This window comes from Besnoitia besnoiti, chromosome VI, assembly GCF_002563875.1.
Source record: "Besnoitia besnoiti strain Bb-Ger1 chromosome VI, whole genome shotgun sequence".
Classification (NCBI taxonomy): Eukaryota; Apicomplexa; class Conoidasida; order Eucoccidiorida; family Sarcocystidae; genus Besnoitia; species Besnoitia besnoiti.
In genome coordinates, this window is record NC_042361.1 from 3,409,363 (window position 1) to 3,422,384 (window position 13,022).

General features: G+C 62.0%; 1 protein-coding gene across 1 annotated transcript; it reads left to right on the plus strand.

The window, feature by feature from the left end:
- Positions 1-692: 692 nt before the first annotated feature.
- Positions 693-12,032, plus strand: BESB_068880 (uncharacterized protein; the record flags this gene model as incomplete). Its single annotated transcript, XM_029365281.1, has 6 exons — positions 693-3,610; positions 3,962-4,930; positions 5,587-8,677; positions 9,092-9,628; positions 10,185-11,119; positions 11,465-12,032. The coding sequence occupies 6 exons, from the start codon at positions 693-695 to the stop codon at positions 12,030-12,032; spliced, it is 9,018 nt and encodes a 3,005-aa protein (XP_029218864.1).
- Positions 12,033-13,022: the final 990 nt, after the last annotated feature.

Below are 13,022 nucleotides of genomic sequence, written 5' to 3' on the forward strand. Positions count from 1 at the left end.
GTCTCACAGCGCTTGTCTCTATCAAAACGAGAAACACATCCGGCATGCGCAATTCAAGAAGCAAGGAAACAGACAGAATAGAATTTGGAGGCGCCTTGCCTGACGCAGAGGTACGAATTTCCTCGAAGGTAAAACTTTTCAACTTTAGCGCGCTTTCGCCGCTGTCCTGGCAGAAGACCAATGTCTGCACACGTCATTCACGCGGTCTGCCGTCTTCGTCTTTCCGCCTTTATCCAAATTTTTTTTCTTCGTCCCAACTGCCCCGCTTCTTCCACACACCCTCTCCTTCCTTTGACGCTGCTGGCTGGGAAGTGTTTCACTTTCTCTTCGGGTCTCCCCCGCAATCCAGCGAAGCGATATACGCGCAGCGACACGCTGCTCTCTGTACACCGTGGTCGCCACGCCTGTCTGTGCCCTCCGTCCGCCAGTTTCTTTCGAAGTTGGGTGTGCTGGTGCACTACTGTTTCTTCGGCTCTCTGCGGGCCTCCTCTCTTTGGCGTCTGCCGCGCCTGTCTCCGGAGGCCCTCGCGTGCGGTCGCTGCGCACCGGCGTTCGCGCGCGCCGGCGCAGCTCGCCTCTCTCCGCCGAGCGACCTGAATCCGAATTTCGAAGCACATGGCTCTGTCACACCCGGAGAGAGCTCTACGCGCGTAGTTCGTGCGCCTCCAGCGAAGGCATCCCCAGTTGGCAAGATGCTCGCCGCGCTGCAGCGTCTCGACTCAGAGACTGGAGACCGCGATCCAGGGGAGGAGAGAGACGGTGCAGCGCACTCGGCGACGTCCTTCTTCCCCCCCCCTCTGGCAGAGAGAGGCACGGCCTTGCGCGGCGAAGGTATCTCTCGGCGTCGTCGCTCTTCTACCGTTGCGGGCAGCCTCCTCGACAGACAGGCGCCCCGGCAACCCAGCGCGACTCCCCCCCCGTCTTCCTCTCCACGCGCCGCCGCTTCGTCCGCTGCGTCCTCAGCCGCGCGGGTGGGTCCGGTCCGCCTCGTCGCGCGCCTCGCGCGGCGGTTCGCGGCGGCTGAGGAAGGAACTCCGCCCCAGCACCGCCCGAGGCAGCGGACGCAAGAGGACACGAGGAGCGAGCGCGCGCTGACCGACGCAGCTTGGCGGACGCTTCTCACGCCGGCGCTGCGCCACCGCGGTCGTTCACCGCTCCGCGGCAGCAGCTTGTGGGCGGTCGCAGCCCGCGGCGAGCGCGCGGAGCTTTCGACGTCCTTCGTGACGTCGGCGCGCGCACTGGGCCTCGAGCGGAGCCTCCAGCTGGCGGAGGAAGGCCGGCAGGAAGAAGGCAAGTCCCTTCTGCTGTTGGGTGAGGTCTTGCTCGCGCGCGCAGCCTCCGCCTCTTCCGCGTCGTCTGCCGCAGCGGGGGAGGAGCGACGCCTGGCGAACCCGGACGCCATCCTGTGGCTCCTGTATCTGCTCTCATCGAAGACTGCCGGGGGGAATGAGAGCGCGGACTGGCGCGCAGCTCCAGCGGAAGGGAGAGGCGAGAAGCACGCGCTGTGCCGCGACGGCCTCCGCGCGTCGGAGCTCTCCAGACAAGTCTTGCGGGTCGCAGGTGTACCTACACCGCACCTGGACGCGCAGCTGCTGCGCAGGGCCTTCTCTGGCCAACTCCAGAGGCCCGCACCCGAGGACGTCCCTGGCGAAGTTCCGGCCTTTCGCCGCGCCCCAGAGGCGCCGCCTGCGATTTCGCATGTGCTCTCGCTCCATCTGAAACAAGAAGTCGTCGCGGCGGCGACTCGCCTAGGCTTCGGCGGGGCGGACGCGTTCAGATGGCTGAAGGCAGCGCGAGAAGAGGGAGAGCGCGAAGCAGAGCGCCTCCCAGACGGTAAAGAGACAGAAAAGAGCGAGCGCCGCGAGCTGAAAGCGATGGAGGCCACAGCAGAGGAGGAGGAGGAGGGCGCTGGATACTTGCAGGAGGAGAGGGAGCACTCGCAAACAGAGGAACCAGAGGGTGACGAACGCAAGCAGGACGAAGGGCCAGACGACGCGACGAAGGACGAGGAAGTCACACTTGCTCCGAGTGTACATACACTGCAGAAGACACGCGGAGTGGGTGTTGTGACTAGCCGAAGGCAGATTCGCGCTTCGTGGCCAGAGGTGTCTGCGCTGGAAAGTTCGAAGGAAAGCGAGCAAGAGGAAGATAATGCGGTCGTTTGCGCGTCTTCACGTCCCGGGGCGACGCCGTGGGGCGATCGCGTTCCCTCGCTTCGTTCGCTGTTTTCTCCTCCGCCGTCGTCCGCGTCTTCGCGCGCCTCCCATTCCGTCTTTGCGTTTCGCAAGTTTCGTTCCTTCTCGCTCGCACCGGATGCCTCCTCTGTCGACGGCGACGACGGCGCGCGGCTGTGCCTTCCTGACGGCGCGGGAGAGGCGTCGGGCGCTGTCTCTCCGTTGCAGCCCCCGCAGGCGGCTCGCGGAGACAGGGACCCGCGAGCCGGCGGACGATGCTCAGCGCGAGGAAACGGCGATTTCTTCCGCCTAGACAGAGTGGCAACGCTGCGAGCGCGCATGAACGGAGCTCCGTCGAGTTCGCGCTTGTCGCCCGACGCCGCGAGTTGGTCGCTCCTTCCTCCTTCCGACCGGCCTGCAGCTGCTAGTCTGTCGCGCGTCTTCCCCGCGGCGCCAAGTGCGTCGTCTTTGTCAGGCGCTCCTTCTGGACTTCAGCCGGCGGCGGATGCGCTGGCTGCAGCTTCAGAGGGCACTGCCTCCTCCGTCTGCGCGGTGCTCCGCCTTGGGGATGCAGGCCTCGCAGTCTCGCCTGCACTTGGACCCGCCTCGGGTGCGCAGGCTTCTCCAGAGACGAGGCAGCTCTCGCAGGGGGCCTCCGTGACTGCGCCGACGAGCTTTTTCGCCTTTCCGCACAGGCCGTTCTTCTTCCCGGAGCGTCCGGGCGACCGGAGAACAGGACTCCTCGACGCGGGGTTCGGCCTTCTGCTGGGGGGCGAGGCCGCGAGCGTGCGGAGACCGAGCGCGGCGCAGAGCGCCGCAGAGATCGACGACGGACGCTCCAGCGCCGGGGGCTTTCCCCCTGGGGGTCCGAGCTGTGCGCAGCCGTTGCAGGCCTCTGAGGCGACCCAGTTCGCTGTCTCGATGACAGCGCGTCTATCTGATGGACGCGCGCGCGGCGGAGCTCTGCGTGCCTTGCTGCCTCCGCCGGAGCCGCAGACAGCGTCGCAGCCCGAAAATGAAGCGAGAAAACGGGGCGACCTGGCGCTGAGGGAGAGGCGTCTCTCGCGAGGCCAGACGCCGCCCCCCGCCGAGCAGGCCTCGCGCGTGTCAGGCAGTTCTGCCGCAGGCCCTGAGGCCTGGGAGAGAGAAATGCGGCAGTGGCTCCTGAGTGCGCAGAGCGGCTGCGACGCGGCCGGCGCGGGGGCGAAGAAGCGTCGCCTCGCGGCTAGAGTGTCGCAGTTCGCTTCCTGGGACCTCCGCGTGCTTCAGCCAAGAGTCCGGAGGGCGGCGAGGACGCTGCGCGCCGCGGGAGGTGGCGACGCGGAGCGCGGGGCCATGCAGGTGTTTGGGCGCATGGACGCGCGAGCTGCGGGCGGCGTGGGCAGTCTTCTCTCCACTGCTTATTGCACCATGACGCTAGGAGGCCTCGACAGCAGGTAAACGCGCGGGAGACTCTGGCCTGGGGGATAGCGAGAGGCCGCCGCGGAACTGTGCGTAGGCCTTCACCGACGTCGTGTGTGGCTGCATATTCTGTGTATTCGTGCTCGTTATGGCGGACGGGCGCGAGCTGGAGTTTGGCAGAGAGAGGCGTTTACATATATATCTATTTATGTTGGTTTTATTTTTATATGTATATGCTCGTGCGTTTTGTGTCCATCTTGTCTATGCCGCTGTTTCTACGGGCGATTCCGGGCGCAGGATTGCATCAAGCGGTTTCGTTGCGTGGCTGCATTTCCGTCACGTTTGCACATGGCGCAGGAGCGTCTCGGCGTTGCATTTTGTTGCAGGCTTGCGCTGTTCGCAAAAAGTATCCGTGCCGCACCAGGAGCACGTGGAGCGCGTGCGCGCGTCTCTCTCGGCGCGGCCGCCTCCGTGTCGCTCCCCTCGTCCCCTTTGTCTCCTCTGCCCCTGCCGTCCGCAGCTCTCGTGGCTATCGCTTCGTCCGCCTCGTCGTTTTTCACGTCCTCCGCGCCTGCGGTCTCCAGCCCGCGGCGCCTCACGCTTGCGGCCGTGCTCACAGCCTGCCCGCCTCCACTGCCGCCCTCCCCTGTCCTCTCCCTCGCCGCGCCGCGCCCATCTCGCGGAATCGGGTGCTCCTCGGCGCCGTCTCCCGCCCCGTGGTCGCCAGATGAAGCTCCATACGAGGCAGACGCGCCGACACGCGCGCCCTTCTGGCTTCACTGCTGCGTCCGCGCGCTGCAGGGTTTCGAGTCGGTCCTTTTCCGCTCCGTTCACTGCGCGGCTTGCCTGCAGGCGCCGTCCAGGGGACTCCCCTCTGCTTCGCCGCCTTCTTCGTCGCGGGCCTGCGCCGCGCCGCGCCCCGTCACGAGGCGGTGCCACGTCCAGTGTCTGAGCTCCTCTTCGCTGCTGACCCAGGAGGCGAAGCGGCAAACCCGAGTCGAGTTTGCTGCCGTCAGGATTCCCTCTCTCGCGTCACTTCTTCCTCCTCAGGAGGGAGGCGGCGCGCGAGGGAGTGCTGCAGACCTCGCTTCGAGGCCTTTCTTCGCCGCGTGCAGCGACCTGCGCTACAGCCCCGACACAGCCGACGACCGTACAGCGTCGTGGCAACGCTGGCGAGAGGCAGACTTTCGGACCCCAATGAATTCCGAGCCTATCGGCGCAGCGGGGCCTTGGAGTGCCCGCCGAAGCGAACGCGAGACAGAAGCCACCACGTGGCCGCCGGAGAGCCGCGGGGCGTTGAGAGCGAGCTTCAGCGAAGAAGTCGCTTGGGCACCGGTTTTCGAAGAAGTCGCAGAGTAGGCAGCAGCAGACGCCTCAATCCTGGCAGCTGGGCGCCGGGAGAGGCGCCTCTCGCCTAAAGATGAGCATCAGTGCCCTAAACAGATAGGCTGACACATGGTAGAGGCAAGCGCGGTTCACTCGAGATAGACTGCACAAAAGTAGTTGTCCGTTGCGCAATCGCGCACACAGAACGCAAGAAACCGCGTCTTCGCAATCTTATAGGCGCGCCCTGAGTCTTCCCGCGTGCATATCCAGTTGTACTGCTCGGCGTGCACCGTACGTACACACGCAGGACATCGGGCGGCTCTGTTTCGTTGCGTCTCTGTCTCGTGCGTCGCTTCTGGCTCTGCTGCGCGCATGGAGGCCTCGTCGGCACTCGTTTTTCGGTTGTTTCCACACTCTTTATTAGTCGTACGCGTGCGATCACTGTGGCCTGAGGTGTTGTGTGCGCTGCGCGAACAAGCGCCGGATACTCCTCAGAATGCATTCACGCCTGCGCCAAGATGCCCCCCGTTTGTTTTAAATATTTACGCAAAGCACATTTATATTTATACATATTAAGCACTATATATATATAACTATAATGGAGGTTCATTATTTGTAAATTTTTCAACTAAAAAGTTCAATTATAAGAACCTTTAGCCCTGTGCGGCCTCGTTTCCTTCCGCAGACTCGCCAGCCTCCTCCGACGCCTTCGGGCCTTCGTGGCTTTCTTCTCGTCTCTGGCGCTTCGGGATCGCGTCTGTTCTGCGGCGGCGCCTCCCGCGTCTGCGTCGCTGCGCCGAGGCGTGGGGATCACCGTCGGCGCGTTCGTGGCGGCTGTGGAGAGAGCGCTCTCCGAGATCGACGCGTTTCTGCTCTCAGACGAGGCGTACACGCGTCTCATCCATGAGGGCGGAGGCCTCTTTGCTGGGGCTGCGTCCGGAGGCGGCCCGCCGGCCTTTCCCAACTCTCCCCTCGCGCTCCTCCCGCGGCTTCAGGCGTGGCAGAAGCTTTTCCGCTTCCTCGCGAGCCTGTGCTACCTCGACTTCCCTTGGTGCGCGCGCGCCGCCGAGAGTGAGGCAGCATGGCGGCTCGGCGCCGCGGCCCTGACCCGCCGCGCCGAGCCGAGAAGCAGCGACTGGGAGAGGCCCCTGCTCGGAGGTGCGGAGGCGGCTGGCTGGGGAATCGCGGACGCCGGCTGGGTGTTTCCCCGAGGCTCGAAGCTTCTCGACAGAGTCTTCCTCTTTGCAGCCTCAGTCCAGGCCGACGCAGCCTACACGCCGCGGCCTCTTGGGTTTCTGTCGCTGGACGATCTTCTGCTTGGAAGCGAAACCCCGCGGGTGCGCGCCCGCGGGGCTTCACCTTCGCCGTCGCGGTGGGATGTCGCACTGCATCTGCTGCTGCTGACCATGTCTCCGCTGCTTCACTTCCTCGAAAACTGGGTGTTTCGAGCCCGTTTCTACGACCCATGCGAAGAATTCATCTACCAAGGCCCCCCGCCGTTTTCCGCCGCTGCTGCCGCCTCGTCCTCGCTGCCGGACGCGGGAGGCATTTTAGGAATGGTCAGCGCCGCGGGGGGCGGACACAGCGAATGCGTTTCTTTCCTCTTCTCTGCAGAAGCTGGAGAGGGAACCGAACGGAGCGCCTCGGAAGGCGCGGCTGCGGTCGCGGCGGCCGCGCAGACGAATCTTGCTCTGCCCTCCTTCCTGGTGTCGATACAGCAGGAAATCCACAGGGCAGGCCTTCTGCTTTTCATTCTTCGTCAGGCCTCTCCCAAGGCTTTTCAAGCAGCCAGTCTCGCTACGCCTGCCTTGTCTCCTTCGTCTCCGTCTCTGCATTCGGATGAACCTGCCTCCTCTCCCTCGTCCTTTGTCTCCTTCGGGCCTGCCCAGGGCCCCACACAGGCTTCGTCTTCAGCTGTGTCGGCTTTCTCTGCACCGAGTTTGAGCATCGAGAGCTTCGCACGGTCCCTGGACTCGAGGCAGCTCACCAGCGTCTCTTCTTTCTTGTCCCCCGCGCCAGGCTCTGCGCTTCTTCCGCTTACTCGGGCTCTTCCTCCCTGCGCCGAATTAGCCTCCTCACTTCTTCTCCCTCGCGACTCCCTGTCTGTATCTCTGTGTCCTTCTCTATCGTCCTTCGCGTGCGCGGTCGCCCCGCGTTTCGCGCTCAGCCAAGCGGCGTCGTCTGCCGCGTCTGCGCGCGCGTGTCCCTTCACTGCCGCAGAGGCTCGCACCGGCTTTCGGGCCTCCGCTGACGCAGGCGTCCTCGAGTTCTCCGTCTTCTTCCGAGACCTCGTCCGCGTGGAGAGCAAAGTGCGGCGGCTGTTCGCGGGCGGGTTGCAGCGCGTGTGGCGACTGGTCGAGGCGCAGCAGCTTCACGTGCAGCAGGTCGACGACGCGCGACAGGCGCACTGGCGGAGGGCGCGCGGGCTGCTTCATCGCAGAATTCAGTTGAGCCACCAGACGCAGCTGCTGCAGATGCGGAGGGCACATCTGTCGTGCGAGATCATCCGTGCGGCGGCGGCGCTCGCGTCGCAGAGGTCGACTCCCTGCTCCTCGCTGACCGACGTGTGGCGGCGAGTCCTCAAGAAGCAGAAGGAAGCCCAACGGCAGGCCCTCGACGAACAGCAGCGCGACGCGCGCGCACGCGCTGAGTCTCTTCCGGAGGCGATCGGCGACGACAACGGGCGCGGGCGGCAGGAGTGGATACAGGCTGAGCTGGAGAGACGCCTCAAGCTGCAGCGCGTCGAGTACGAGCAACTCGAACTGAAGCTGGAGCAGCTGAAGCAGCTGCAGAGGGAGATCAGCCGGGCCTGTTGCGAGCCGTATGTTCCCCCGGGGGGCGCCGCCGCCCACAGGCGCCAGGCCGCCAAGTCGCAGTTTGAAGCGAAAAAACTCAAGGCGGGCGTGGCGCAGGCCGAGCACGAGGTCGAGGCGGCGGCGGCGGCGCTGGTGAGCGCTCAGCTCATGCTGGAGAGGAGCCGCGAGAGGGCGAGGGCAAGAAGTATGGAAGAACGACTCCAGCAGGGACGTGAACACAGGGACAGAGGACTGAAAATTCTGCAGCCTCCGGGAGGCGCAGCTACGATCGGGGGCCTGCTCAAGACACCGACGCCAGACAGAGACGAGACACCTCGAGAATGCCGCCGCGACCGGACCGTTCGCTCCTCGCCATCGTCGCCGTCTGCTTCGCGTGCTGCGCGCTCGTCCTCCGCGCTTTTGGAGGCCACGTCGGTGCCTCACGCACCGCCCGCGGCGTCGTCGCCTCGTTCGCCGCCGCACGTTCAGGCTCAAGAGACCCTGGAAAAGAGGGATGTCGCGGACGTCGACAGCGCAGAATTCGACATGGGCACAGCGCATGTAGGTGGTTCTGTCGCAGAAGAAGGCGGAACGGACATGACAGGAGGAAACGAGCGGAAAGAGTCTCCGGCGCCTTGTCTTCCGCTGCCCGCCGCTGACACTGAGGGGCCCGAGCCCGGGACGTGGGCGACGACCGCAGCCTCGAGCCCAAGGGACACTGTGGGGAGCGGCGAGGAGACACCTCGGTTCCGGGGCGGAGACGCAGGCGCAGACGGAGACGGAAATGACGACGGAAAAGAGGGAAAGTGGACGATGGAGAGGTTCTGCAGAAAAGGCGAGGAAGGGATTTTAAATCGAAGCGTCTGGATCTGTCTGGGCGGAGCTATCAGCGCGCAGCATGCCGTCGCTGACCGCGCCTTCCTCGCCCTACTTGGGCCGCAACAGTTTGACCTACTTGGCTGTCTGGAGGTTGTGAGAAAGGTGCGATATGCTGGGAATACAGAGGCCGGACTGTGAATCGCAGAAAAATAGCGGTGTCACCAGCTGCTGTCCAATACGTGCTTGCGGAGCGTACCAGTGAGATTTGAGACAAAGCGAAAGCGTACTGAGGAAACACTATCAGGGAAGGAGTCGGAAACATCGGCAAGAAAAGAGAACCATATATATCGATGGAATCACACCTACTACCACATTGATGCCGTATACACATACATCCATTCATGCTAGTGCGTCTCGGTGAGAATACCTGCCTGCAGCGTGGCGGGCCAGAACGTGTGCGTAGACAGTTTAGTGGTTCAGTACTGCGGATTCTGGGGCCGGGACGTCGGGTGTCTGCACCCGTTCCTCGTGTCTCGATTTTACGTCGCTCTGTTTCCGTCGTGCGTGCGTCTCCAGTTTATCCTCTTCGGCGCGTCCGACGTGATGGGGCAATTTGCCGTTGACCTGGTGGCCGAGTTGCAGAAGAAAGACAGTGAAGAACGAAACGTGGCGGCTTCTGGCTCTACCTCGCTGCTTCCGGGGTGTACGTACACACTGGATTCCGGGAATACTCGGGAGGCAAATCTCGCGCGGTGTACCGAGCGCGTCAACACACTGTTTTCGTCCGCAGTCGCGTCCATCCGCGCGTCTCCGGCTCAGCTTCCACGGATTGACGCGGCCCGATCCAGTCAAGACTTTCTGAAGAAATACGAAAAAAGGCCACATGCTTTCTCTTCTGCTTTCGTCTCTCCGGTGTCGGACTCGAAAGTAGCTGTCTCCTTCCGGCTGTCAAGTGTCTGCGAGGACGCCCCGGCCCAAGGAGGAAGCACGCGCTGGCTGGAGGCCGCAGGCGATAGAGAGCAAAGGAAACGTGGTCGCAGCGTTGCGGACTTGTTAGCGACCGTGGAGGTCATGCCGCAGACGCCTTTCCCCGTTATGCTTTTCTTCGATGCGGTAAGAGAGAGGCCGTGCTTTGTGTGTGTGTACCATATCAGACACGCAGGATGATGATACCGGCATGCGGACGTATTTTGGTTTCCTATCTGCCTTGTCATATGTATATATTCATGTGCTTTATCCGATGCACCTGCTGTGAAAAAGTCGTGAAGCAACCCGGCAGGCCGTTAGCTAGTCCGCCGTGTAACACTTTTTCCCATGCGCCTGTCTCTGTAATGTGTGAAGGGAGTCTAAAGGACCCCTCAAATCCTTCATACAGATGCCTTCAGCCGTTCTTTACTCACCACCTCTTATCTGTCGTGTGCCCGTGGCACTTTCTGCGCATATGCTCCATTTTTACGGGGTTTGGTGCAGACGTCGCGTCCGCTGTCTGATTGCTTCACTGAGCCGCTCGTCTGCGTTGCTGTCTTTTTACGAGGATTTCGCTTACGTGAGTAGTTCTTCCACATATGCGTTTTCCTTCGTCGTGTGGCCGCGCGTATCTTGGCAGCCGACTTTTCTCTAAGGCACTTTTTGCATGCGGCTTGGTTCTTTTCCCTGGCTTTTTGCACAGGAGACGCGGCGTCACTACACCCGAATCTTCCAGTTCCTCGCGGTCATCACATTTTCTCTTCATTCCATCCACCACGTGTGGCGTGGCCTGAGCCGTCTGCACCGCGGGCTCGACGCCCGCGCGCACACCAGGCAAGTGAATCGTTTTTCTTCTCTGCGGCCGCACATGCAAGGCTCGGAGCGACGTACTGGAGACTGTCCTTCTTGGCAGAGAGGCGACGGAAAACAGGGGCAGCAGAGAGCGGGCGCGAGAGACGAAACTGGCGAGACAGCCGGCGGAGGAGGGGGCCTTTTCCGTAGACCCAGGACGCTCCTGGCAGAAGGAGGGGGGGGAGGCGACGAGCGCAGCGTCGCGGGAGACCTAGAAAACGAAACACCGTTCACTCTCGGGCCTGGGCTGTACGCGAACATGTGGCAACTGTGCGTCCGAATGAAATTTGTGACCGAAGCGCTTCACGCCTACGTTATCACTGACGCACTCCAGGCGGAGTGGAATGACCTTACGGGGTACATACACCGCAGTACACAGGCCGCTCTGCAGCAGCCCGCGTTTCTACGCGGCACGAGCGGCAGGGAACCAGATGGCACGCGAGGGCTGGAAGTTCCAGTCTCCACCTCGCATGCATCGACGAAGCACCAAGGCGAGACAGACACCACGCCGCGAGAGGGTGCCCTCGAGACTAGGAATGGCAATCAAAATCTACCGCCGCCGTCTTCGTTCAACTCTCTCGTCCCGCTGAAGCGCGAATCAGGCTGGATGTCGCCTGTCGCCAGAGAGACTGACGCGGAGGAGGCCTGCACCAGGAAGATCACCGACAAGGACTTTGGGGCCTTGGATTCGAGAGCGATGTCCGCTGCTCGGGGGCGCGACGAAGAAGCGACGGCGTACGGACTGCTCGCCAGGCACAGGAGAACCGTGGCCTCCATTCATGCCAGGTTCGTTGAACTGGAGGCGTTTCGACGATCAACAGAAACGCAGGGGGGTGCGAGGCTAGTATTCGCGCTCAGTCGGAAGCGTCCACTCTTCTCGCGCAGCGTGGCTAGTTTTCCTTAAAACATGGGGTTGTAGCAAGAGACCTTTGCGCTGCTGCTTGGTGTTTTGGGGCGCGTGTAACACTGTATTTTGTTTTTGGGACATGTGGGCCTCTCCCTCTCCCAGTGATTCCATCCATATCAGAGTTCCTTCGTAGGTCGGTTTTTCAGAATGTCCATGGACATAAGAGAAGAGTTCGGTGTTTGCGACAGCCGTTCTTGCGTGCTGTTCCTTGGCGTTTTGCTCAGGTGTCTCCTGTCTCCTCGACTGGTGCCCTTGCACAAGCACGTGATGAGCGTTCTTCGGGCGTCTTGGGCTCTGCGGGCCCTCCAACAGCAGGTCGAGCTCGACGAGCGGCAATTGGGAAAGCTGCTGGCGCAGCAAGCGGAGCGCTGGGGGGAGCTCAGTGAGCAGCGCATGCGGCTGGAGGCGGAGGAGGCTGCCGCGAACCGCGTTGTTCGTGCGTCTTTTGCCAGCCTGGCGGCTCCTCCGGCGACCCGCGAGGAGGCAGGCGAAGCGCAGTCCGCCCTGAGAGAGGCCCTTCAACGCGATGAGGAAGCTATTTTCGCCGCGAAACGGGGCATAGAGCGGGCCGGCGTTGCCGCAGGCCTCGTGGCAGCTCAGCAGCTCCTGAAGATCGAGCAGAACTTCCAAGCGGCGTGCGACGGGCTGATGGCTGCTCTGCAGAAGCTCGGGCCTCTGCAGCTGCTTGACGCTCTAGCCCTCAGGCTCGATTTCAATTGCTTCTACTCCAGACAGGCCATGCTGAAGGCCGCTCGCGCGAACGGTGCGAGCCGGATTTTTGGAGAGGTGTAGTGACACGCCCATGCCCATGGCGCTGCGTCATCTGTCCCGTCCATCTTCGTTTTCGTGACGAATGAGAGTCGCGACGGTGTTACACGGTCGTCGTTCAACGCGGACGAAAACGCTAATAGATGACAGGCGCGTGCTGAAGGGATTTTTTGACTACGGAGAGCGATTAATGTGCAGTGCGGGCCTTCCGTTATTGAATGTTGGTTTCACGAGAGGATGCAAACCACTTTTCCCGTTCTGAGTTCTGAGGCAGGGAGCAGAGCATCGCATCCTTGCATTTGATTTCTATAAGCGGACTTGTCAGCAAGTTTCTAAACTTTTGAATTCATAAGTCACGAGCCATCTCTGGATCTCGTCAGCTTCGCTGTTTGCCAGACTGGCAACTTGCGGCCGACGAGCATGCTGTGCTTCGCACTTCGTAGTCTGAATCTCCAACCAAAGAGGCTAAGGCGTATTAGCTTGCAGTTCTTTTCATACGTGTCACATGAAACAGCTTTTTTAGCTTGTATTCCTTTGGGAATTCCAAACCACTGTCTGCCGCAGCAATATGTACTCTCTTTAATCGGCAGTACCACTGGCCTGGCGCACTCAACGAATAAACGGGGTTGCATTGCGCGGCACTGTACAACCACGCAGGGCTGCAATTTCACTATCGTGGCGTCACACATACACTCTAGGAATTGCGCAGCACGGCAATGAAATGTGCGCGCGGGACGCCTACGGCGGTGCCCGAGACGTCTCGCACCCACCCGGGAAACTTCCGGCAGATGTCTGTGGACGTGAGTCACGGAGACCGGCGCATCTAATCCCAGTCGCTGTGAGACGTGCACTTGTTCAGCTGTGCTGCCTTCTGGCTTCGCTCATTCCAACGAGAGGAATGTCGGGAAGAGTTTTCAGAGACTCATTTGTGCGAATGCGCCGCAGGTCTACAGCCGTTTCAGAGCTAGCTTTTCAGCATCACAGGCCTAGTGGCAGGGTATCACTTGCCTTCTG